This window comes from Mustela lutreola, chromosome 3 (assembly GCF_030435805.1).
Source record: "Mustela lutreola isolate mMusLut2 chromosome 3, mMusLut2.pri, whole genome shotgun sequence".
Taxonomy (NCBI): domain Eukaryota; kingdom Metazoa; phylum Chordata; class Mammalia; order Carnivora; family Mustelidae; genus Mustela; species Mustela lutreola.
Window position 1 is genome coordinate 9,059,524 of NC_081292.1, and position 27,477 is coordinate 9,087,000.

The window sequence follows — 27,477 nt, forward strand, 5'->3', positions numbered from 1 at the left end:
TGTCTCATCTACACAGGAGAAGCAAGTTATTCACTTCAACCCACACTGAAGGGGAGGGGCTCACACAAGGCTCTTTGAGGGCCATCTTGGCAAACTGTCTACCACAGAGTAGATGCATTCTCCCCCAACACCTTCTGCAGCTCGGGGCATGTTCTACAGAAGATCCTGCCTTTGGCATAACCTCAGAGAAAAAGGGAACCTCAAGAAAGAATGAAATTAACTTTATTGCCAAGCTGACCAATTGGGGCTTCGGAAGAAAAACTGATTTCCAGAAAGCAAATAAGTAACATATCTTGGACATTTGAGCTGATGATTCACCTATTTCTCATTTCTTTTATCTCATTTCATTCCCCAAGGCATTCTGCAAAATGTGTATTATTACTCATAATTGAAGGAATTGCAGCTCAAAAAGATTAAGCCACAAATCCAAGGTTACACAGCTGGTAGGTGGACAGAGTGTGAATCTCAGTCTGTGCAACTCCTAAACCCACATCCTTTCCATATCCAAAGCACCTTAGTGTTGCTAGAACATATATATATATATATCATTTACAATAGTAGAGATTTTTAGGAACCCACCGATAGCAGGAAATTCTTTGAGTTCAGCTAAAATATAAATATAAAATGTAAAATGCCACCCATAGAGGTTCCTATAAATCTCAACATTTGGTGAATCAACGTACTGCCACTACAGACATTTTCACAAAATCCAGTTCCTGGTGCTGAATTTAATAGCACCAGTGTGTTATCACCAATAAGCTTAATTGATTTGGACAGAGCACAGCTTGTGCTACTATACTGGAAAGGGTCAGAGGATGACAAGCAAGAAGTGTTGCTTCTCTGGCAGTTCTTATATTCTCACAGCAAGGATGATGAGGTAGCTCAGAAAAGCATCCCTCGAGTGACCGGGGTACATCCAGCTGGCCTGATTTGTGGGCTACACATCCCCTGTTGCCGGTCCAGGGAACTATTTTGAGTCTTCACCATACTCCTGGGTGTGAATGCCACTGATGAGAGCCCAACAGGAAGTGTGACCTCATCCTGCCTCTCAGTCTCTGGTTACGCAGGCTGCTTTTGAAAGAAAACAAGAGCAGTTATAAAGCTGACTTTCTCAAGAACTACATGCCCCTTTATTCTAGGAAGCAGCCAAAAGAACAAGAGGCCACTGAAGACAAAACTTTCTGCAAATGCCTGCACACGGTGATGTTCGCAGGCATCTGTTAGAAGGAGAGAATGCTCTTCGTTACAGGACTTCTGTGCACCTGTTGACACCCTAACATGATTTTCAGCTGAAGAACTGCGAAGTCCTGGATTTTTTCACCGTCGACCCAAGGAAACTTTGCACGTCAGTAATTTTTCTATTTATCACGAAGAAGAAGAAGAAGAAAGTGGGAACCCCCTTTGGAAGAAACATGTACGGACAGATTATTTTGCAGAATGGATGTGTTACTTTGATAGAACTGGTAGACAGAATCTGTTTCTTGAAAAGATTTAGAGCTGTTACTGAAGGCTTTTTTAGTGTTACTAATACTCGATTAACTGTTAGTATACTGCCTGTAGCTTGATATAAGTATTTGTAAGAGATAGCAGTAAAAACCTTGCTTTCTGCCACAGGACTTGTTGGTTTAAAATTAAATGTAATACTTGGGAAAAGCGAACGTGGTATAATTTGGGCTGCACCTTTAAGATGGTATAGATCAAAAATCAAAAGGATGGTGGCAAACTATTATATTACGGTGCAAGCAATATTATTTTATATTCCAAATAAAAATCTATAAATGTATGCTTTGATTTAGAGATCTTCCAATGAATGCCAGAGAGTTATCCTGACTTCTCTAAAGGTCTCTATACCTAGGATCTCTGTTTTTGAAAAGGTGTTGCATCTGGTTTATTGAAAGAATCTGTTTGGAGCTGTAGGATTATCCTGGCTTGATTTAATGTATGACAGCCACAAAAACAATCCATTACCAGTTACCACATTTTAAAAACGTGGAAAGAGGTGGTAAATTAGGAAAGAATTTAGTCCTACCTTGCAAGGCTATTAGGATAGTGATGTGTAGAAAGCGTCATAGTGTACAGCAGATAGATCTATGAGATGAGTGGGATATGATCAAAGTCTACATAATTTACACACTTAGATGTATTTTAAATTTGTATTTGAGAAAGTAAATTTATATATTCCTGAGAGCTGCATTTTGAAATCTGCCTGGTGGTAGGCTATTTTAAGTGCACTCTTGTGCTGCTTGAGAATGTCCAGGCTGACAGCGTCTATGAAAGACCGCCAGCCCTTGCTATGACTACCTGTCAGTGGTCCGAGGCGTTGCGCAAAAGACCAACACCAATCTCCAAGCATTGCTTGAAACTCGATAATGACGGCGATGTGCATTGGGTGACAAAACTACAAATATACTTATTTAGAGGGCTCTACAAAACCCAACCTTCTTTTCTGATTTCTTAATCAAATAATTCACTGGCATTATTTATTTTGAGGACAGATCAACTGCATAAATCTTGCTTTCTCAAATAAAATGCTGTTCTTATTTACAGAACAAGATTATTTTGGATGCCCTCAGACAGGCAATGGGAAATAGTACAGAACCATAGATGCAGACATAATCTCAGTGGTCACTGGTTCCAGTCTCCTCCTTCAGTCCAAAATCTCGTGTCATTCAGTAAACAAGACTGACTGGTGCAATTAGTAGATGCCATCTGTTTTGGCATGATTTTTCTATTTTTAATATATAATCCACCTTTTTTTCATGGCTCTTTCAGAAAATCTGTGAAGTTTGAACAAGCAGGCTTCCCAAGATGTACCGAATATCTCAACTGATGTCAACACCAGTGGCAAGTAAATGTAGGAGAACTGCTATGCGCAATTATCTTTTGAACGATTAGACTTCTTTTAGCAATTTCCTTGCTTTGATTTTGCTGATACTCATACCATTAACCATCTGTCAGTAGCTTGTGCTTCGTAAGTGCCAGTGTTCACTTTGGCAATGATTTTGACTTCATTTCTTTCCTTGAGAGAAATGTGGTATTTGTCTTCCTAGTAGAAAAAAAAAAAAAATCACTGGTTTTTTAGATGCCTGTGCATAAATGTGAAAGGAGATTGTTTATCAGCCACTATTAAGATGCAAAACTGTCTATAAAAAAATACTGAATGATTTTGATAGCTACTTGCAGGAAGTAAGGGCGTTGTTAAAATGGTAGTGGTTTCAAGTTTCTTCCTTCCTCTAGACATTTTCTCCCCAAGCCCTGCTTCTAACCCCTCCCCCAACACACATACCTACCATTTACTCCTTACAAATCAACCAGCCCCATCTGAAAGCCTAAACTTTGTCTTAGATATTAATCATCTGCAGTGGAATCAAGTTTCACTGAAGCTATTAGAAGTGTTCACACGTTACTGTATAAAATCCCGCTTTAGAGTTTAGAATATTAATTAACTGCACTTTGCCCAACTGAAATCTGTTGCTATGCCTTTGGTTAAAGTGAGCAGAATGAATGGATGATTTTTTTTTTCATTGAGAATATTCACAGGCTTCATACATTGGAAAATCATTTATATAAAACAAAACGAAACTTAATTTTTTCCTCCACTAATGTCCTCTGCTCATTATTTTACAATGAAAGCGCCTTAAACTGCCCTAATGAGAGACAGCCTGGGCAGATGATTGAATCCCTCAAATTACTGAGTAAGCTAAAATAACCAGCACGTTGGCTCATTGATTCGGGTTTTCTACAGCTTCACACAAGATGCTTTCTTCCTCCTTTTCATGAGTCAGTTTGATGCTAATGGTTTATTATTGCCTCATCCTCCACTCGGAAACCTCTAAAGGATGTTGAGTGAGAGAAGAAACAAAAGATAGAAGCCCTTCGATTATTTCTGGCTCCCCATAAGGGTCTGGTGACAAGTTGTGTTAGTCTTGATTCACTGGATGCCTGCACCAGCTGGAATCTCTGCTGAGCCTGGAGCTATTCATACCTTCTTTGACGCCTCCGTTATTTGCAGTCAAGCATGTTGGGGAGGTGGGATAAATTTGTGCTTCTCTCCTCTTTGCCGATGCAGGTTCTTCTGGCTCTGAGAGAAGATATACTGGAGAGCTGTCTCCCACATGTGTTTTCCCAAGGTATCTTATGGGACTTTTCTCAAGACAAATCAATCATGTATCTTCCTATGTGTCATACTGGTTTAAAAATATTAGTTTTATCTCTCATCCAGTTTTGGCACGGGCATAAATCTTTAGTCCCATGTACATGCAAAATGAAAACTTGCCTAACCGAATAATGGATTTGGAGGGGGTGACTGTGAGTGTGGGAGCACATGTGAATTGTTCGGAGAGTGGAGAAACTGTTGGAGGCTGATGAATAGTTGCTTTTTCTCAAATTGATGTTCTCCTAAATATGCTTTACTATCTCAGTTTATAAAAGCAACAGGATTCTAGATCAATGCCCGAGCTGTCCAGATTCCATTCTCCGAAAAAACCACGTAGAGTCTACCATTTTGTTCAAGTTCTGTAATGAAGTCTCTTCTTTCCTTCCTTCCTTCATTTTTTCCTCTCTCTTTTTTTTCTCTTCTTTCTTATTCCTTATGTAGCTCTAACTGATGTTTTCTCTAGCATTTTGTAAAATGTGCCAGTGGTATAAAGGAATCATGCCTTGGTGTTAGGACCTGGCCTTATTTGTAAATTTTAGGCCTCTTGCTACTGTCAAATGAATCAGTCAAGGATGAACAAGACGGCCATGTGGAGCGAGCCCATGCTTTAGTGTTAGATAGACCAGGACTCCAATCCTAGCCTTGTCACTTGTCACCAGCTATTATTAAATGTCCAAGTTATTTGTCTTTCTGCATCTCAAGTTTTTTTTTTTGTTTTTTTTTTCCTACAGTGTAATGAAGATCACAATACTTAGTTTTGGGGGAGGTTTGTGAAAAGTAGATAAAGCATGAAGTATGAGCCAGGCCCATAGTAAATTTCAACAAATAATATCCATTTAAAATAGTCCTTTACTAAATTTAGTGCATGTATTAATTGTGGACAGGTTTCTACATTTAAAACTTCATCAGAGGACTCAGTTGGCTTAGTGTCTGCCTTAGGCTGGGGTCATGATCCAAGTCTCCTCGCTCAGTGGGGAGTCTGCTTCTCTTTCTCCCTCTGACCTGCCCCCACCCTGTTTGTGCTCTGTCTCTCATGCTCTCCCTCCCAAATAAATAAATAAAATCTTAAAAAAATAAAAATGAAATGAAACTTTATCAGAAATTCCGTAAAGCTTGTGGCATAAGGTGGCCTTTTAATCACACAGGCATATGGTTGTTTCTCAAACCCAACACACATGGAGATTTTCCCCAACCAAATGGGAGACTTTCCTGGATATCAAATCACAACTGCATAGTCATTTGTGCAGCTGATCTAGAGGGAAATCGGCAAAGGCCAAAAAGATCTCTTTGACTGTGTCTTCACCCTGTAACTCTTCTGTGCCTGGTGGCTGCAAGGTTGAAATTTATCAATCAGGGAAAGAATAAAGATATCGCAACAGGAAGGCTATTCAAAGAAAAGGAGTGGTGACTATAAGTTTCCAACATCCCAGATAGGCTGTTTTGCAATTTTTTCATCCAAGAAAATGGATTAATGTCAGGGGTGTAGTTGCATCATGTGGTGAAAAGACTGATTAGACAGAAAGTTTTCATCAACATGTTTAAAACAGAAAAAGGCACTAAATGCCCTGTCGTTTAATGATCTCACTAGTGAGGAGATGAAGCCCAGAGTAGAAGTGACATTCTTAGGGAGGCAGAAGTAACTGGTAGCCATGAATGCTAAGAGGTGTTTTCCTTCACAGTGGCTAGAAATGTGGTTTTTGTGGGACTGGATGTAGTGGATAGAAGTGGAAAGGACTTTCCTTCTTCCCCCTTTAGTTTTGCCTGTGATTTCCTGGATGGTGACACTTCCTTCAAATGCTGCTCTGTAGATCTCCTAACAGCCTCCCACTTTGCCTGTCGCCGAAGTCCCAGACTCCTCTCCAATGGATACTACACTTGGACAGAAGACAGTTTCCTCTATGACAAAGATGGCAACATAACTCTGAGCCCACCCCAGACCAGTGTTCTTTACAAGGAGAATTTAGTGAGGTAAGTAGAGGAGATTACATGAAAGAATCTGAAGTCTGGTCCACCCACTTAGTTATTCATTCGTTCATTTGTTCATTTAGCGATGATTCCTAAGAGCTCATTATCGTGGAGGCACAAAGACTCATAAGGGACAAGGGCTGCTGACGTGAAAACAAACCAACGCGCTGAAGCAGTATGGGTGTTGCGGTCAAGGTCTGAACAGAATGCAGTGGAGGAGATGAGGAAAGGAAGCCCATTTCATTTGGGGAAACAGGTTAAAACCAGATTCCTAGAGATAATGCAGATTGATTTCAGTCTTGACAAGAGTCTTGACAGATGTAGGATGTTAGCTAAGATAAAAGTAGCAAGTGAGACTTCCAGAGATGGAATGGGCATGGAGCCCTGGGAGACCCTGTACCATTTGGAAAACGGCAGGCGGTTTGGCAGAAATCAACTCAGGGTGGAGAGGCAGGAGGGAAGACTGGGCAGACACAAACTGAAGCTTCAAGCCCAGCTCAGGGTGTTTGTTTTCGTTCTGAAGATAAGGAGGAGCCATTGACAAATGATGAATGACCAGATTTGTTCTTACAATGTGGAGGATAGGGTGCTGGCAGTATGGATGGGTGAGCAGGCAAAACCTCCCAGAAATGCAAATCAGATGCATGTCATCACTATGCCTCTCCCTTGACATACCCAGTGATCTCCCTTTACCCTAACATCAAATTGTAGCTCTTTACATAATGTTACTATAATGGAGAACTATTCAAGATTCTTCATTCCCTGCCTTCATGTTACCTGTCCAGCCTCATTTCCTAGCATGGGCCCATATGAGACTTACTTGTTCTTCAATGACTGGATCAGATCATCCTCTGCAGCTCCGTGGTCTCCTATCCTCAGAAACCTCCCTTGACTCCTGATCAGCAACACCCTTCCTGATGCTCTCAGAGCAGCCTCCAGTTAATTCCGCCGGAGCACACATCCCTTACCTAGTATAGTAATGCAGACCAGGGACTAGAGCCAGAGCCAGGCTGCCTGGGTTTGCTTCCCAGTTATGCCACTTACTAGATATATGACCTCAACCAAGTGCCTTAACCTTTTGTGCTTCAGTTTCCTGATCTGAAAAATGGGGTCAGGATAGTACTTCCCTCACGGGGCTGTTCCAAGGATAATATGAGTTACTTTATGTCAACCACAAAGAAAGACATCTGGTGTGGGATAAGCTCTATGAAGTCATTAGCTTCATCTGCATAGTTCTTGTCTCTCTCCTGTACTGGTTTGTGAACTTTTTGTACCGAAGGTTTTATTTTGTATCTCAGCATCTTTGATACTGATCCAGGCACCTGGAACACACAGAAATTTAAGAAACTTCTGTGGGATTAACAGAGGGAACAAATGAAATGAGCTTCACATATCCGAGTTACAGAGATGGGTTCTATGCATCAAATCACTTTCACTAAATTTTTGGTTTTGAACCAAACGTGGCTGCTATGCATTATGCATCATGCTACTTTCATTTCTCCATTTCTCTCCAGAATATTTAGAAAGAAAAAGAGAGTCCACCGTTCCTTTTCTAATCTCTTCAGCCTCAGGACCTCTAAATCCTGGCTGCACGGAAACATCTTCGGTGATGTTGACTCTTCCTTAAGTGAGGACACCTGGTTAGAGGGGGTCAGGAGGCTGGACATGGAGCATTGCAGTGAAACTGGTGAGTCTGAATCTCCTTTTCCACAGTGCAATATCATTCACAAATGGGCAGCAGCAACCATGCGGTCCCAGACCAATATAAATTCCAGAGATGACCATCATTGCATAGAAGGAATGGGCCACATTTTAAAAAAATCACCAAGGTTCTCTCCACACTACTTACATGATCCAATTACATACGTATTCATGTCACATGTTATGCAAAATAGCCTAATTTAAATGTGTAAATTATTAAGCTGATAATACCTGAAATATGTGTTTGTACATCTTCAGTGTATCTTGTCTATACAGGATAGAGATGGAGAAAAGACACTGAAGTTGGGTCCAAGTCTCTGGGTGAGCACACTGAGATAGTTACTTAACTCTGCTATGTCTCAGTTTCCTTATTTTAAAAACAAGATACATATGTAGAGTATAATATATATATTCATGTATTCCTATTGAAATACATGCTACATGCATGTATTATATATACATGTATATCATATATATTCATATTAAATATACATGATACTGTGTATACATATTATATAATACACAGAACACAATATTACTATATGTAAATATGTGTATATAGATACACATATATGTATGTAAACACAATGATATGAACTCAAAGTATATCTTAAAGATTAAATGGACAATGAATGTCAAGCATATTTCAATCCCTGATACTCAGTGATTTGTAGTTACAATTATTTTTATTACTAGAATGGGGACAGTGGTTATTTATTGGGTACCTACCATCTTCCAGGCAGTGTGCTAGGTCTGGGGACACAAAGTAAATACAAATAACATAACCCCAGCCTCTAGTTTGCTGGGGCAGGGGGGTGAGGTTCAGACCTTTGTCAAATAATTGCACAAACAAATATAATATATAAATTTGTGGTAAATATAAATATATAAAATTGTGGTAAATGCCATGGAGAAAAATATACGATGTAATGAGAAATTTGACCCAATCAGAAACTCAGGAGTCATCCCCATTGAAGTGGCATTTGAGTTGTTTTCCAGAAAATAGGAGGGACTTCTCTGGGCAAAGGAGGAAGCTAAGAGACAAAATGGCTAGGTCTGAGGAATCTGGGGAGTAGGTTTGCTGGGTGAGGGAAGACCACATGCATGGTTTGGAGCATGTTGAGGTGAAGTTCCTTTGGGACATAAGGGGCAAGTCAATCTGGGTCTCCAAGGGACAGTGTGAGTTAAAGCTACACATCTGTGAATCGCCTCTGAAGCCACAGAATGGCTGAGACATATTAGGAAGAAGGTAGAGTTGGCAAAGAGGGAGTCCAGAAGGGAGCATTTTGAATGCGTGAATAGGACAGGATTAGTCTGCAAAAGGGATTGAGAGGAGGCATCCAGAGAGGTGAGAGGAAGACTAAGTGTTATGAAATGAGAATCAAAGGAAAATAGGGCTTCAAGAGGGATGGGGTAGTTATCAGTGACTAATCATGTTCAGGGGTTAAACGGGATGACAACCGGATTTGTTGATCTTGAAGTTATTGGTGGTGGAGAACTAGGAAGGGCATCTGGGTGGCTCAGTCCATTAAGCCTCTGCCTTCGGCTCATGTCATGATCCCGGGGTCCTGGAATCGAGCTCCGCATCGGGTCCCGTGCGTAGCCTGTTTCTCCCTCTCTATCTGCCCCTCCCCCACTGCTTGTGTTCTCTCTCGCTCTTTCAAATAAATAAATAAAACCTTTTTTAAAAAAGAGAAGAGAACCAGAGGGTAGAGGGTGAAGAGTGTGGGAGGTAAAGAAATGGAGGCTGGGATTGAGGATCCTTCAAGATGCTTTCTGAGAAGGGAGGGAGAAAGACCCCCCCCCCACCCCCACACACATTCTACTCTGGGAACAGTCATCCTTTTTCAGTTTCCTGAATGGACCATGTTCTTCCACACTTCTGTGGCTGTGCTCATGTTGTTCATTCTGCTGGAATTCATTCATTCATTCATTCATTCATTCAATTGTAAGATTTATTGAGGGCCAGCTATCTACCAGGGACCATTTTACACACTGGGACATATTGGCAAGCAAACTTGTTCTCATGGAACTTGCATCCCTGTAGGGGTAGACAGACAATATGTAAGCTACATAGCACGTTAAAAGTGGTAAGTGGTGTGGGAAAAAACAGAGGAGGAAGAGATGGGGATTGCAAGTTTAAGTAGGGCGATTAAGATGACCTCGTAAGAATGACTTCTGAGCATTGGCTGCAAAGTGGAACTAAAGCATCTAGGAGAGGAACAATCCAGGCAAAGGAAATGCCAGCACAAAGTTCCTGGGCTAGGAGCACCCCAGGGCTGAGTGTGAGAGGGAAGAGAGAGGGTAGGATCTCAGAGGGATGTGGCTGTGCCAGTGCGGAAGGACAGGGACAATGGGAAGCCCGTTCAAAAGTTTCACCTTCTACTCCGAATAAGGGGAGAACCCATTGGAGGATTTTAATCAGAGGAATAAGATTCTATTTATACATTGACAAGGTAACTCTGGCTGCTGTGTTCAGATTAAAGGTAAGATAGGTAGTAGGGCAGAAGCAAGGAAATCATTTAAGATGATGTTGGAGTGACTCACTGGGGTGATAATAGTAGCTGGAATGAAGTAGGTAGAGGTGAGAAGCAGGAGGATTCTGGATCCATTTCAAAGATAGTGCCAACAGGAGAAAAAAAAGAGCCAACAGGATTTGCTGATGTAACCTTAGAGAAAGAAGTCAAGCGTGTTTATTTATAAGCTAAGTATCTTCTGTCTCGTTTAAGTATTTACCTTGTTTATATACATTATCCTGTTTAAATATCCCCAAACCCCCTAGGAAGTCGGTCTTATGATCATAATATTTTATAGTTATGGTGAAAGTGAGGCTCAGGGTTAAGTGACTTGCCCAAGTTCATTTAGTTTATAAACAGCAGAACTGGAATCCAATGTGGATCTGTCTGGTTCAAAAACCCAGTCTTTGTTCTAGTGCCAGAAAGGATTTCACTTTTCTTTCCAAGATGAAATTCAACATATATACCCCACAGCCCAGGCTCAAAGAGCAGGCAAGAGGAGACATATAATACAACCATATAATAATTTAATGGTTTAGTACTTGCATGTCTTACTATTTTTCTCATTCTTCTTCCTGGGCAGAAAACACAATGCTACATTCATTTAAAAAAAAAAAAAACAACTTTTTAAGTTGTGGGAATTATAGATTCATGAGAAGTTGCTAAAAATAGTATACAGAAGGCCTGCATACACTTCATCCAGATTCCCTCACTGGTTACAACTTACTCAACTATATACAGTCATTATCAAACTCAGGAAATTGACATTGACACAATAGGATTAAGATTTCACCAGTATTTAAATGTACTTGTGTGTGTGAGATAAATTTAAATTTAAAAATAGAGTACTTGTTAAATGAAGACATAATTCTTATACAAACAAAAGATTATTTAAATAGAGTGTATCCTAGTTCCCACAATAACAAGGATGTATAAACAGGACGATGTGAAGAGAAGGAGGCAGGGAAGTAGGGCCTGGAAAGATAGACAGAAGATATATTTGGAGAATCTTCTGTGCCATATTGAGGAGCTCGGATTTTACCTTACTCAATCAAAAGTACCTTAGAAGGCTCTTGAGCAGGGCGATAACATAATCAGGTTTGAATTTTCAAAGATGACCTTGACAGTAACATGAACTGAAGATTGGATGAAGGGTGACAAGTGGGAGCTCAGGGGCGATTAAAACCAAGAGGCAGACAAAGGAACATCTAGAAGTAGAGAGGAAGGAAGAGATTTAACAAATATTCTCCAAGGCCTAATGGACAGATTGGTGAATGAGTGACTATAGCAATGAGAAGTGGGAAGAATCCAAGAACACTGGGGGAAGGCAGGAAAAGTTGAGGCATCACGAAGATCTGGAAGACAGGATTGGCAGAATGAAGAGGGGAATGGACATTTGAGCTGAATGGGTCTGAATTCAAGTTCTGAAGCCATCTTTTCCAGCCTGAGTGTTCTTAGGCAAGTTAATGAACACCCCCAACCTCCATTTCTTCACATATAAAAGAGGATACTAGTAGCACATAGAATCATTGTGAGGGTGATATGTACTAATTCGTGAAAAGTACATACTTGCATAGGGACTGGTTCTGCTTGGGACTTATTAGCTCTAAAGTAGCAAAAAAAGAACAGATTTGAGTCAAGAAATGAGATAACAAATTCTATTTCACATGAACTGAATTTGAGGCACAAATGGGAAGTAGTACGATAGCCCGGGGAGGTTTGGAAACATAACAAAAGCATTGCAGAACAAGAAAGGACCTAAAGATATTGCTTTGGAAGCCAATAGTAGAAGTTGTTACAGGGGTCTCTGGAATAAAGGGGTTTATTTACAGAAAATGTGAATGAGCAGAAATGGGAGTTAAAGAAACTGAGGAGAATGATCAGAAGGTCCAGTCATAATTCCCCTTAACCATAATGATTATTGTGGGCCAACATTATACCAACCAACCCATGTACTTTTTAAAGATTTTATTTATTTATTTCAGAGAGAGAGAGAGAGAGAGAGAGAGCACCAGCAAGGGAAGGAGCAGAGAGGGGGGAAGACTTCCACTGAGCAGGGAACTCCACATAAGGGTCAGTTTCAGGACCCCAAGCTTTTGACATGAGCTGAAAGCAGGCACTTAACTACCTGAGCATTCTAGGTGTCCCCCAGTCACTCCGTATTATGTACATCCCTTCTCTCCAGTGTCTGTGAAGGAGTATTACCCATGTGTGCGTGCGCATGTATTAAGAACGTTGAACCTAAGACCGACCCTCTTAGTAAAATTTGGCCACAACACAGCATTGTTAGCTATAGCCTCTGTACTGTGCACTAGATGAGTAGGATTTGTTTATCTGGCACAGATGAAACTTGGACTGATGAAGTCATGTAATATTTCTCCTTTTGTGTCTGACTTTTTCATTTAGCATAATGTCCTTTAGGCCTATCCATCTTGATGAGGTTCTGAAGAAAATGGAAACCTTGTGCACTGTTGGTGGGAATGTAAATTGGTCCAGTCACTATGTAAAGGTTTCACAGAAGAAAGAAATTAAAAATAGAACTACCATATGATCCAGGAATCCCACTTCTAGGCATATACTCAGAGGATTTGAAATCAAAATCTCAAAGAGATATTATCCTCACTTCCAGATTCATTGCAGCATTATTTACAGGAGCCAAGATAGAGAAACATCCCAAGTGCCCATCAGTGATGAATGAAGAATGAAAATATGGTATATACATATAAAGGAATGTTAATCAGCATTATTAAAAAGGAAATCCTATCATTTGTAATAACATAGAAAGGATATTATCCTTATCTCTCTTATAGAGAGGGAAACCAAGGCAGATTAGATACTTGCCCTGAGGCCACAAAACTAGTAAGTAGCATAGCCCGAATTCCAACCCAAGAGTCTTGAACATATGCTCACTACGCTATACCCAGGAAAGGTTCTCTGGGGAAGATTTCTCAGGAAACCAGAAGAGCATGTCACAGAAGAGGAGAATATAAAGAAATGGCTAATGTATACAGCTTAATATAGAAGTCAATTCAAGTGTCCTATAGCTTTGAAAAGTTTTCTCATAAATAAGTTACATGAGAAATCTTAATCAGAAGGCAACATAGAGCACATTTTACCTACTCCTGGCATCCCAGGTAGATGGGCACAAATGTCTACAGTAATCAGGAGCACTAATTACCTTTTAATTGAGATATAATTCACATATCATGATATCTATCATTTTAATGTATACAATTCAGTGATTCTTAAAAATGTATTCACATGGTATTTGTGCAACTTTGATCACTTTTTAAAAAAATTATTTTAATTCCAGTGTGGTTAACCAAAGTGTTAAATTAGTTTTAGGTGGGAGAATACAGTGATTCAACAATTCTCATCATTACTCAGCACTCATCACGATAAGTGTACTCTTAAGCCCTCGCTCTGTTTCGCCCATCCCCTCCACTTCCCCTCTGATCACTATCTGTTTATTCTCTACAGTCAAGAGTCTGTTTCTGTGCTTATCTCTTCTTCTGTGTTGCTCATTTGTTTTGTTTCTTAAAATACATACATGAGTAAATACATATATGGTGTTTGTCTTTCTCTGATTTCACTTAGCTTTATACCCTCTAGATGTTGTTGCAAATGCATGTTGTTGCAAATGGCAAGATTTCATTCTTTTTGATGGCTGAGTAGTAGCCCATTTTGTGTGTGTGTGTGTGTGTGTGTGTGTGTGTGAGAGATATCTTCTTTATCCATTCATGCCTTGATGTACAATTAGGCTGCTTCCATAACTTAGCTATTGTAAATAATGCTGCAATAAACACAGAGGTCCACGTGTCTTTTTGAAATTAATGTTTTTGTATTGTTTGGGTAAATACCCAGTAAAGTAATCATATGGTGGCTCTATTTTTAATTTTTTGAGGAACCTCCATACTGTCTCCCACAGTGACTGCACCAGGCCATTATGACCCTTTTCTAATTCTGGAACATTTTCACCACCGCAACGAGAAACCCCACACTCATGAGCAGTCATTACCTATTCCCGATTCTTCCTTCCCACCTCGAGCCCCTGTCAACCATTAGTCTGCTTGCCGTTTCCATGGATTTGCTTATTTTGGACTGCCATGACTTTTTTAAGGATGACTCTTCTCACTGGCAATGCTGCTGCAGCAGTGGCTTGCTTGTATTCACCCATCAGGTGCTTTTTGGAGGTTTCCATCTCTTGGTTATAGGTTGGCTTTCCTGAATACATGCAGTAAGTCTCTTCTCCGTGCGACACAACATTTCCAGAAGTGGGGGCTGGGGTGGCCGACCCCTCTAGGACATGGAAGTCATGAACACCAGGGCACCTGGGTGGCTCAGTTGGTTAAACATCTGCCTTTGTCTAGGGTTATGATCTCAGGGTTGTGGGATCAAGCCCCACGTAAGGCTCCTTGCTCAGCGGAGAGTCTCTTTCTCCCTCTTCCTCTGCTCCTCCCGCTCATGCTCTCTCTCTCAAAATGAATAATAAATCTTAAAGGAAAAAAAAAAGTCACGAACACCATTTCTCACAGTGACAGAGAAGCTGTGGTCCCTTTTCCAATTCTCTCAGCCCTTCCGACATAACCAAGGAGAAAGGCTTAGTTTAGAATCTTGGTACTTTAAGGCTCAAAGTCTTGCTAGTCTTTTGTTTTCACGAAGTTCTTTTAACAAAGAACAGGCTCAGCTTTTTGGTATTTCGGGCAAATTAAATAAAGTCTCATTTTCATTGTACTCAGTTTTACATTTACTTTCTCTTTGTGGCATTTAAGTGATTGACATAACGTTTCCTTCAAAGTAAAAGATTTAATGAAACAAAGAAAATATTAAAGATGGCTAAGAGTAGGCAGACTCTGGGTACAGCAAAAACCAGGAAAATGGTGGTTGGTTGTTAGAAGTCTGGGACTCGGTGTTCTAAAGGCAATGTTACATGTATTCAGAAATTAACATCTAGTTTTCCCGTAGTTTCCTCCTGGAAACATGTCCAAACAATTGTAAAGCAATTGGACCACACGAGTGCTATGCGAGTATGAGATATCTTGCTAAAATTCCCATGGTTTCCAAATATCTTCTAAATATAACAAATCAAACCACCCCCCCCCTCCAAAATCAGTAATTAGGCAAACCGGGTGCACACAGGACTTTGAAATCCTTCATCTCTGCTGTCAACTGTAATCAAATCTTCCCCAGACTTCTTGTTTTCCGGATTTACCCAAGGCCCCGTGACTTTTATCAGCAATTTATTTTTCTCTGGAAATGTTGCCTCGTTAGAAGACTCAAGAAGAATTCAAAATTAAATTGTTCTGCTGTTTTCTCTCTGGGCAAGGGATGCAATCAAAACTTACTTCCCCTGACTTTCTCGTGCCTCATTTTTCAGACTAAAAAGGATTTTTCTTGGTTGCCTATTTTATCCTTAGCTCACCCCTTCTGCAGCTGTGTCTAGACACCTTCCTCATCAGCTGCAATCATTTTTTAGCCATGGCATTTTGCAGCTCCCCAGACCCCGAGACTGCAGTTCGGGAGACGTTCCCAGGGCCTGTGAGTCATAGTGAAAGAAGATAAAACATTCCTGCAGGGAGGACTGGTCAGGACTGCCCACTTCACTTCTGCCAGTCCAAGGAAAGAAAGGCAGGACAATCTCAGACAAGGCTTCCCAGCTTGAGGTCTGTGCTTTTCTCCAGAGCCAATACTTCTCCTATATCTTTGATGGCAGCCTCTGTATATGGCTTTGTGTTTCCCTCCATAGCAAACAATAATGCCCATTTTATATGCAAGGATATGGAAATACACTTAGAAGAAACAGACCGTTTTTAAAAATGGAAGTAAGCTAGATTGAATTTAAATACATCAGGAGAAACAGATTAGAATTAATACCTTCAAATGTAATACAACAGAACTGTTTGTGGAAATGTTATCTGCATTAGGATCCTCTCATTTATTATCAAGGTTGGAGACAAAAATTAAATGTCAGTTAGGGAAAGTGTACATTGGGGACAAACCATGTCTTCCCACAGATGAAAATTCTTTGATCATTCTTTAATGTTAAGATTTTTTTTTTTTTTTTGCAATTTCCTTCTTTAATGCCATCTCTTCTAGGAAATTCTGAATAAGATTCCAGTACTTTACAGGGATGCAGCTCCCAGGGCAAGGCTCTGAGTTCAACAAGGCAGCCAAGCATGGAGACATTTTCACTGCTCTCACAGGTCTCCCGTCCACAGCTCTGCAGATCTTAGCGAAACGTCACCCTTCAAGAAATAATCAGCCATGAAAGTTCTTAGTTCTTTCTCACTTCCATGTGAATTTGACCAGATAAGCTTCTCTCTCTCTCTGACAGCTTTATTGAGATATAACTGATTTACAAAGAATTGTACATATTTAATGTGTAAATTCAATGAGTTTGAACAGGTGCAAACACCTGTGGCACCATCACCACAATTAAGGCATAGGAATATCCAAGCGCTCCAGAGTTTCCGTGTCCTTGTGTGCATATGTGTGTGTGTTTGGGGGATGTTTGTAGTAACAACACTCAACATCAGATCCATTCTCCTTACAAATGTTGCAGAGCACAATGCTATTGTTACGTACAGCTATTATGTTACTTAGTGGATCTCTAGAACCTATTCATCAAGTGTAACTGAAATTTTATGCCCATTGAACAGTAATCCCCCATTAGGTGCCTCCCAGCCCCTGGAAACCACCACTCTGTTCTCTGCCTCTGTGACTGAGGATTTTAGGTACCTCCTGTAAGTGGACCTGCACAGTGTTTGCCCTTCTATGACTGGCTTATTTCACTTAGCACAATGTCCTCCAGGTTCTCCATGGCATTGCAAATGGCAGGATTTTCTTCATTCCTTCATCTATAGATGAATGCTTCGGTTGTTCTGGGAGCGTGGCCATTATGATTGATGCTGCAATGCACATGGTCCAGGACCTCCTGGGCCGCATGGACATTACTGGAGGATCCCTGTGTTTTACTTTCTGCTGTTTCCTTTCTCTATGGCAACCAGCAGGGATGCTTCTGCAGACTGCTTTTTATCAAGCGGCCGCAGGGTGTGGGTGGGATGGTGGGAGGGAGACTGCAGGGTTGGCAGAAATTCCCGGGTCCAAAAGCACCAGCTCATTTGCTCAGTATCCAGGCTGTGGGAGGGGAGTGCCACATGCAGAGTCAGCCCACCAACCTGGGCTAGGAGGCCACTCTCCCTGCTTAAAGCCTCAAACTCAAATCAGCTTTAGCCTCCACAAAGCTGAGCAGTGACCCCCCCACCCCCACCCCATCTCTGTGGCTGCTGTGATGCTGTTACAGCGGCCCAAGTTGTTAGAACGGCGTCACATGTCTCATGCTCCCTGCCCCGCTACCTGAACTCTCTGTGTATTACATACCTTACTGAGTGCTAACAGCATGCTCCACATCATGGCTGGGGGCTGGGGCTGGGGCAGGCGAAGTGGCCTTTTTCTCATGGTGGTTTTAGTCTCATAAGGGAAGTAGGTATTAAACAAAAACCACACAAATTGTGTTTTAAATAGTATGTGTTTATATAATAATTATGACATCATAAATTATGGTTTGCCCTATGAAGGCAGAATGCAGGGTATTTTGTCAAGAGTAAGGGCAATCAGGAAGATACAGAAAATGTAGGAAAATACAGATGTTCTCAGCTTGTAAGTGCTTACCAGAGCTGCTGAAAGAGCTCTGATGATCAGGATTCATTCTACACTCGGGTCTGCTCTCTCTGTGACAGGGTTTCACAACCTCAGCATTGCTGACACTTGGGACTGGACGATCCTTCACTGTGAGGCCTGCCCCCAGGATGCTAACCACATCCCTGGGCTCTAGTCACTGGATGACAGCAGCAACTCCCTCCTCTGCCACGCCTGCCCCCCCCCCCCCAATCTGTGACAGCCAAAAAGGTCTTCAGACATTATTAGATGTCCCTGGGGGCAGAAATCTCCTCCAGTTAAGGAGCACCATTGTATGAAGACCCCATGTATTTGGGGGGGATTCCACAATCGCTCCCTGCTCCTGGAATGGGGGATATGAGTCTCTTATTGCTGAGTGAGCACTTCAACACAGAGCAGTCCTCACATTACACTCATGTTCCAGATTCCCTGGAAATATATCTTAGCAACAGAGTGTGACTCGTGAGGCCCTTCGTGATCGGATCCCTGCTTAGCAGTCCAGCCAAGATCATCTCCTAAGAGTATCCACCCTCACATGCCCTTCTGTCTAAGCTCATAGGAGCACTCGCTATTCAGGGAACACCTTCCCCCATGTTCTCTCGTGGGTTAATGTCTTTTCTTCTCCTCTTCTTCTTTCCCTTTCCCCTCGTTCCTTGCCCTACTCCCTTCCTGTTTATTCTGTCTGCCCTCCCCTCTTCCTGCTATCTCCCTGGAAGAACTCCTACTTGTCCGATTTTCATGTAAGCACCATCTCATCTGTGAAGCATGCCTGGATTGCCCCGATGGACTCAGACATTCCTTCCTAGACTCTCCCTGGATGCCTTCTGCTGCCCTTCATGCTAGCAATGACCCCACAGCATCTTCATTGTTGGTGTGTATACCTGTCCCTCTCCAAACCACAGCCTCCTTGAATGAAAAAAAAAAAAAAAAGTTGAGATCTTTATTATATTTGATCCAGCATCTCAAGGTATTTTACAGAGGGAGAATGCCCTTCACAGCTATTCTCTTTCTCCTCGACCAGAGCATGAGGTGCATGAGGACCGAGACATCGTCTTCACCATTGTATCCTTGCAGCTGGGTCAGCTCCTCGTATAGAATCACATCCAGTAAATGTTTGCTGAATGGATGAATAAGAAATAGAAGGAGTTGGCTCTGCTATTGTTTGCAATAGAGATGAGAGGCGAGGGTGCCTGGGCCGGTCAGTCCATTGATTATTAGACTCTTGATTTCAGCTCAGGTCATGATCTCAGGGTCCAGAGATCAAGCCCTGAGTCATGCTCCTTGCTCAGGAGGGAGTCTGCTTGAAATTCTCTCTCTCTCCCTCTCCCTCTCCCTCTGATGAGTATATGAGAGAGGCTCATGGCTCACGAGCCTCTCTCATATACTCATTACAAATCTCTCAAATCCATCTGTATAACCCCCACTGCACTCAGGGTTTAAGAGTGAGATATCCTATAAACGAATCTTCTTCTGTACCTGAGTCTTAGGCTACTAGCTCATGATTACTTGCAAGGCCACCTGGATATTACCATATACTAAAACCACGTAATGCTTTATCCACCTGAAAATACCACAGAAGTGTGGATGTCCAGTGACACCCTCACTCAGAGACACTCCAGCTCTCCCCTGCCTGCAGCATAAGTCAGTGCCTTGTGTGACCTGCTCTCACTCTTGCTTTCCAGCCTTATGTCCCAGTGGGTCCCTTTGCTCTGATCGTATTGGAATGGTCCTTCTTCATGAGGCTTTCAAGCTTCTGGCCTTTGCTGTCTCTGCACTGAAGAGCCTTTTCCTTTGGGGCCTTCAAAGATGAGGACAAATTGAAATGCCACCCCACTCAGAGACCCATCTCCCATCAGACTCCCAAAGCGTCGCTATGGCAATGACCATTTGCTACTGCACCTGGAGAGCCACTGACCGCACACCAGCACCGCACACTGAGCCCTTCTTCTTTTCCAGGCGGGGATTCTGACTGTTCCCTGACTGATGCCTGGGAGTCGGAACAGCCGAATGTAGCCCCCTCCTCTAGCCATGCCATGTCTCAGATTCCACGACAGAACTCCCACGATGGGGCTCTTCAGTCTCATGTGATGGCTTCTGAACATTTCCCAGGGAACATTTTGGATCGTGCAAGTGAGTTTTTTTTTTTTTTTTTAAATCTATACCACACCCAAAGAATTCCTCCTTTCAGGGCCAGAGAATGAGTTAGAGATGACTAAGGTGCACTTGGGAACGGGATCTGCCTGTGGGCGCAGGGGAGGACTGAGGCACTGCAGCCGCAGGTGGCGCACGAGCAGAGGAGGTCCCTGCTTTCAGGGTGTCATCTTAGAGGCACCAGAAGGACTGGATTTGCAGTGTTTTATTTCTACTCTTAAAAACCCTGAAGACATTTGGCAAAATGTGAAGCTTTGCTGAAGCTGGGTGATGCGTACACAGGTGTCTGTGATTTTATGTTTCATACTTCGCTGTATCTGTGACATATTCTATAAGAAGAAAAAGAAAGGAAGGAAGACAGAAGCACCCTTTAGTGCAATGCCTCTGGCAAGGAAAAGTCAAAAGATATAAAGGTATTGGTATTTCCTGTCAGGAGTAAATCTGAAATAAATTCAACAAGCATGTTCTTCAACCTCCAGTTTGCCAACATCAGATTAATCATGTCTGCACACAGCGCAGCATCAAGTCTCTGTCCCTCAGTTTGCCAAGGTTCAAAGCCCAGCCCCCACTTGTTAGCTGTAACTCAGAAGCGGTTCCCCGAACTCTCTAAAACAGCATTTTCATCTGTACATGGAGATATCATAGTTCCTACCTTGTCACGACTAAAATAATTCGTGGAAAGCACTTAGCATCACGTGTCCTGTATCCTAAGTACTCAAAATGTATGTGAGATTATGATTACATAAGACTGAGGTTGAACAAAAAAAAAAATCTTCTCTTTATTTGTCTTCACAAAACCATGAATCTGCATCTCACTGACCATTCTTCCTCACTGTGCCCCCGTTCCATTTGGTTCCCAGGTCAGCTACTAGGTGACTGTTCAAGGCTTTTGTGGTTCCCTTCCAGGTGCTGGGATGACAGAGAGAGCAACTTTCATTGTTTAGACAGTTTCCAGATGGCCCACAGTCACCTCCTCCAGAGGTCCCACCTTGTTTTCCAGGGGTTAGGGGGGCGGTTAAGTGACCCTTCTTTGTACTCATCTAGATTTCAAGGGTTCCTTCTCTCATGCCCATTTCCTAGACTGCTCGTGCATATTTACCACACTTGCATATTTGCTTTTGCGTCTTGTCCACCAGGCTTTGAGCTACTTGAGGGTGGACAGTATGTCTCAGTCATCTGGATACCAACCAGCCCACATAGCACCTGATCCAGAGCAGGTGCTCCAAAACTGGTGGACCAATTAAGTGTGCTATCTTCATTTCATAGATAGGGATACTCAAGTTTAGACAGGTCAGGTAAACCTTTGTACATGTGCTTTGCTATGTCGTGTCCAGAATGTGTCTCCAGACTGCTGTACCTGGAAGGCCCCTACCCCCTTCAAGGCCCAGACTTAAGAACACCTCTGTGGGCCCTTGTCTGTCCCCTTCGGGCTGGTGGGGATAACACTTCCCTCCGATTCTCTAGCCCTCTGAACTTAATCTATTGAAAACATTTTCCTCCTCTTCTCCCACTGTGAAGTCCTTGGGCAAACAAGGTCTCCATCCGATTTTGTTTGATTTCCTTCACACGTAGGTTGTGAGTATGCAGTCCAGGTGATCTTCTACCCACTAAGGATAGAGGCCTGCCTGACATCATCTCTGTCCGTCAGGATGTTTTGAGTTGCAGTGGGTGGGAACCCAACTCAAGTTGGATTAATCAGTAATGGAATTTATTGGTTCATTAATGAAAATTCTGGGCATAGATTTCAGATTACTGTCAGTTTCTACTCCTGTTGTTTCTTGTCTTCTATGTCAGCTTTACTCTTTAAAAAGTCTGTTACTGGGGCGCCTGGGTGGCTCAGCTGGTTAAGTGACTGCTTCGGCTCAGGTCATGATCCTGGAGTCCTAGGATTGAGTCCCACATCAGGCTCCCTGCTGGACAGGGAGTCTGCTTCTCCTGCTGACCTCTCTCCTCTCATGCTCTGTCTCTCATTCTATCTCTCTCAAATAAACAAATAAAATCTTTTTAAAAAGGCTATTGTTACTCTATGATGCTTCTTGATAGCGTTGTGCTTGCAACTTCCCAGATTCCAGTCTAGCGGAAAGAGATCATAGCCTTCTTGAGTTATAATAAGAGACCCAGTTTCACTGGTTCTGGAAGGGTCCCATCTACATGGCAAAACGAATCACTTTGTCGATAAGTCTGTGAAGCTCCAGATGGCTGGAAGGAGATTGGATGCTGGGAGGGAGCTCAGTCTCCAAGTGAATCACGTACTAAGAGCAGGGAGAGGTGGCTCCCCATGGGCACCACCTCGTGCCACCAAAGAACAGCAGTTAGATGCTTACTATTCTCGGTGACTTTGCAAGCTAGTGGGGAAATCTAGAGAAAACACTTTTAATTCAGTATGTTAAGGTTGCTGATGCAAATGCATGAGGGATAATGGGGGTATAGAGAAGGAGTAGCTAAGAGCCATAGAGGAATTGAAGGAATCAAGGAGGGCTTCCTGAAGGAAGTAACAGTTGAACTAAGCCAAACTAGATAGTAGGTAAATGGCTACTGATGTAATGAACTAGTGAATACCTTGTATCAAATCACATAATCGTATCTTTGTAGAATTTGAATTTAAACCAGTCTCTGTTCACTGTTCAAGTCTAATGATTTTGGCGGTCTGTCAAGCTGGACTTGTTTCTGTAAAGAAATGTTTTCCAAATTCCATATCAAATCAGAGTCAGCTAAGAATACAAACACATTTTAGAAGAATGGTTAAGTGTTCAGCTGAACCCACAATAACTTATTGAATTCACAGTATACATGAAATACCGTACATTCTCAGTGACATCATTCACAACTGCTATATTTTGCACTGCCAATCTTTAGTACGCCACCCACATTATGGACTAAGTAGGTTTTGTTAGCTGACTCAATCTTCATTCATAGCAGAAATAGCAGAAATAAATACATTCACAGCACAGAGTCATTCCAAGTTTTAAACAACTGTTGCAAAATAAAGCTTTTGAAGCATTTGGCAGAAATTAAGCTGAGGTCTCTTTATCCTTTCCTTTAGATCTTTGTGTGATTCTTCTTAAGCCAACTCTGATTTCTTTTAGATCACTCCAGTAATATTCAGGTTCATGATCGGTTTGACTTCAATGATTACAATTCCTAGGGGATTTCCTGTCATTTCCAATGTGGCTTTATAGCACTGAAATATTTTATTCATAGCAGAGTTTTTCAAGGACAAATAGTTCTTAGTATACATTTTTTTTTTCCTCTCTAGAGACTCACAGTATGCAAAGTTGCAATTCTCTTTCCCTGCCCCATTTCAAGCAAAACACTGTGTTCTGGCTAGACATGGTTTTTAAACCTTGGCTCTGACACCTCAGAGCTATGTCACCTTGGGGAGATTTCATCATCTCTCAGTCTTGGTCTTCTCACGTAAGAGCAATGACAGTGGTTTCTACTTTACAGTTTGTTGTGTTGACTCAAGGAGGTATGAAAACTCTTTGTGAATTGTAAGGCAGTCTATAACTTTTAGGCTTGATTGTCATCATCATCAGAATTAGATTTCTGACATTAGCTTATATTCCACAAAATGTTTCCCCAGTAAAAATTTTACAGTAAAAGGCAAGCTCCAAAACTGTTTGTGTAGCATAATCATTTCTTAAAGACAGAAAAAATTTATTATTTGCTAAAATTATCTGTTGAATGAATCTGTATGGCATCGATAATTTTATCTTGCTACTTACGGCAAATTGCTTGAGCTGACATACATTTGAAAATGTGTTTCGTGGGGGTTTTTTGGTGTATAAAAAAGAAATTTTATTGTAATTTTGTTGTTCTAAGATTGTCAGCAATGGTTTCTAATTCATTTATTTTTATTTTTTCTATTAGAAGCCAGTCTGTGGCAAGATGTCTCCTTTCCAGCAATTCTGCTGGCTGTGTTCCTCATCATCTGTGCATGTGCAAGGTAATTCAAATTTTATTTTCATGCAGCAGTGTTTCATAATTAATAAAGCTGTAATTGATTGATAATTTCTTCACCCGATTCCACAATGCATTTTCAGTAGCTCCGTGGTTACGATCGGTTCTTTTGCCTGTGCCCCTTAAGTGCCTCTTTTTCTATCACTTCCCCCCTCTCATTATCTCACAGAGTGTACAAAAGCCAGTGGGTTTTGCTAGGAATTTGGATTTTATTATGTATGATCTTTCATTTAAATTCTAGTGACTCCCTGCTACAATTAAAACCTGAGTAACCCCACTTGGAGTTCAAAGGCATTTGAAGCTCCAATAAGGTCATGTGAAGTCCCTGCTGGGACTCCATCTTTCTTATTACATTGTTATATCCTCACATGAAGTATCTGTTCCAGGGAAGCCCACTCAGATCTCAGATCTCATAATGCTCTTGCCTGATTATAGGCACATTTTTGTTCTACCCTCTATTCAGCATGCCATTCTTATTCTTTTCTTGCCCAAGTCTCTAGGGCAGCGGTCAAATCCCTTCTATGCTAAGTGCACTCATGCCTCAGGGCCTTTGCACTTGCTATTTATTCTGCCCAGTACAGCCTTCTCTAGAAAGCCCTATAACATGTGTCCTTACTTCTTTCTGGAATCTGTTCAAATGTCACATCATCAGAGAGACCTTCTCTGACAACCCTGTATAAATAGCATACCACTCTATACCACACATGCCTCACTTTACTTTTCTTAGAGCACTTATCACCATGTGACCTATTATGTGTTCACCTGTTTAAATGTTAATGACCTATCTCTCCCTGAAGGAATGTGAGCTCCATGAGAGTGGAGACATTGTGTGTCTCCTTCACTTCTGTATCCCCAGTGCCAGGGGCTCATCAGTGTTTGTTGAATCAATGAAACAGGGATAAATGGTCTAGACCTGGGATCTTTGGGTGTTTGCACTCTGGTAAGCAAGTGTTGCTTGCTCTCAAGTCCCACCTCTTGAGGGTTAAATACTCACATCACTTGGAAGAGTTGTGTTTTTAAATACAAAGTCCTGGATCCCAGCCCTTGAGACACTAATTCCGATCTAGTGAAAATCTGTATTTTAAAACAAGTGTCCCTGATAATTAAGAGGTTTAAGTAGTATTAAATATTTTTAGATTACAGTGGGACCAAAAGAACAAAAAGTGGGGGAGGTCTTGTGGTTAAAAATAAGTTTGCAAAATTCTGCATTGTGTATCCCAAGTCAGAGAATCATATGTGCATTAGCCTAATATAGACCCAGTGAAATAGCATAAGGAAGAAACATGATTAGCTTTATTTAACTTAATGTTAAGATGTTATCTATGAATGTTTCCCAACCTTAGTTGATCATGGAAACTTTTATTTCATGGGACAACTAATGAAATGTTCCTCTTTGGTTAATTCCTCTAGATACGAACCTCCCCAACTCCCGTCCCCCCCAACCCCGGTAAGGGGCTTAACTCACCATCCATTGAGTGGGAGTTGCATTTAGAAACTTGCCTGAAAAAAGGCAGAGCATGGAAAGGGGGAAAAAAGGAAATTCACAGCCAAGAAACCTGTCAAATATGACCTCAGATGCTCAGATGGTCAAGGTGAACATCAACAGAGATAAGCTATACTGATAACATGTACCCTTGATATGATGTGATGAGAATGGCACTTTGTCTCTGTGGTCTTCCAGACCTCAGTCCAATCAGAGAAAAACTTCAATTGAGAACATTCTACATATTATCTGACCAGGACTCCTCAAAACTATCAAGGTCATCAAAACCAAGGAGAGTCTGAGAATTGTCACAGCCCAGAGGAACATAAGGAGACATGACTGAATGTCATGAGGCATCCTGGATGGCTTCATGGAACATGGATAAATTAGGGAAAAACTGTAAAGTCCAAAAGTCGTGTGGAGTTGAATGTGAAGTACCAATATTGGTTCTTTCATTATGACACTATGCCATAGTGTCATAAGATACTGATCAGATACTGATACTGATCAGTATAAGATACTGATCCCTGGGAAAGCTCAGTGAGGGGTAAATGAAAATGCTCTGTGCTATTTTTGCAACTTCTCCGTGTATCTAAAGTTATTCAAAAATTTTAAAAAGATTATGTAAGTAAGAGATTGGTTAAAGGAAAAATTATTGATATGTATAATAGCATGGATGAATCTCAGAGAAAAGAGTGTATGATTGCAGATACATGTAAAATTCAAGAAAAGGCAAAATGAATCCATTATTACAACTCTAAGAAAGTAGTCAAGGGGGCCTCTGTGTGGCTTAGTCAGTTAAGCATCTGATTCTTGATTTAGCTCAGGTCGTGATCTTGGAGTTGTGAATTGAGCCCCATGTGGGGCTCTGCACTAGGCATGAAACCTACTTAAGATTCTGTCTCTCCCTCTTCCTCTGTCCCTCCTAACCCTCTCTACTTCTCTTAAAAAAAAAAAAAAAGAAAGAAAGAAAGAAAAAAAGAAAGAAAGGTTAACTCTGGGGAAAAGAGTAAGCAAAGGAGATGTTAGAGGCTGCTGGAAATATTCCATATCTTCATCTGGGTAGGGAATAGAGGAGTTCAGGATTTAAAAAAAAAAAAAAAAAAACGAAGAAGAAAGAAAGAAAACCAAGATGTGCACTTTAAATGATTTATTGTACATTGGTTAAGTTTCAGTTTAATAACTTCAATGCATACAAAGAAAGGTCTAAAAGGATATTCATCAATATTTATTAATGGCTGCTTTAGGCCAGTGGAGTTTTTTAGTGATATTTTCCTTTCCCTTCCATATTTATTTATAATTTCTTTCAGTGATTCATTTTTTGAAAATACAAACAATAAGTAAATGATTCTGTTAAAAAGATCCACCCTGTGGACACCTAGGTGGCTCAGTTGCTTAAGTGTCTGCCTTTGGCTCAGGTCATGATGCCAGTGTACTAGAATCAGACCCCCATATCAGGCTCCCTGCTCACTACCTGCCATCCCTCCTGCCACTCCCCGTGCTTGTGGATGCTTTCTCAATCTCTCTGACAAATAAATAAATAAATAAATAAATAAAATCTTCTAAAAAAAAATTCCACCCTGTGAAACGATACCCATCAGATCAGTAAAAACCCAAAATTTTAACAATGAATCTCAGAACACTGAGAAAATAAAATTTAATTAAAAAAAAACCCCACAGAATTTTAACATACTTTTTGGGCAAGGTTGTAAAGCAGTTGGTCTATGGATTTTCTCCTTTGTTTCTTCTAAATAGTTGAAACTTTTGTGGTTACATTTCAGACTATGGCTTATTTTGAGTTACATAGTTCAATTTTGTGTTGAGGTGTGATGTGTATGTGGACGTTCATCTTTTGCATGTGGATATAC

The 27,477-nt window shown here is 41.3% G+C and overlaps 1 protein-coding gene across 13 annotated transcripts in view; it reads left to right on the forward strand.

Annotated features, from left to right (window-relative positions):
• Window positions 1-1,065: 1,065 nt before the first annotated feature.
• Window positions 1,066-27,477, forward strand: part of TMEM71 (transmembrane protein 71) — a 31,228-nt gene continuing 4,816 nt past the window's right edge. The window contains exons 1-8 of one of the 13 annotated variants that reach the window (XM_059165588.1): window positions 1,066-1,414; window positions 2,773-2,854; window positions 4,070-4,130; window positions 5,912-6,124; window positions 7,636-7,808; window positions 18,078-18,128; window positions 19,972-20,145; window positions 24,037-24,112. In XM_059165588.1, the coding sequence (XP_059021571.1) occupies window positions 2,809-2,854; window positions 4,070-4,130; window positions 5,912-6,124; window positions 7,636-7,808; window positions 18,078-18,128; window positions 19,972-20,145; window positions 24,037-24,112 (794 nt within the window). In that variant the 5' untranslated portion in view covers window positions 1,066-1,414; window positions 2,773-2,808. The remainder of the gene's footprint in view (window positions 1,415-2,772; window positions 2,855-4,069; window positions 4,131-5,911; window positions 6,125-7,635; window positions 7,809-18,077; window positions 18,129-19,971; window positions 20,146-24,036; window positions 24,113-27,477) is intronic. The other 12 variants (XM_059165590.1, XM_059165589.1, XM_059165592.1 and 9 more) reach the window with 12 other exon arrangements.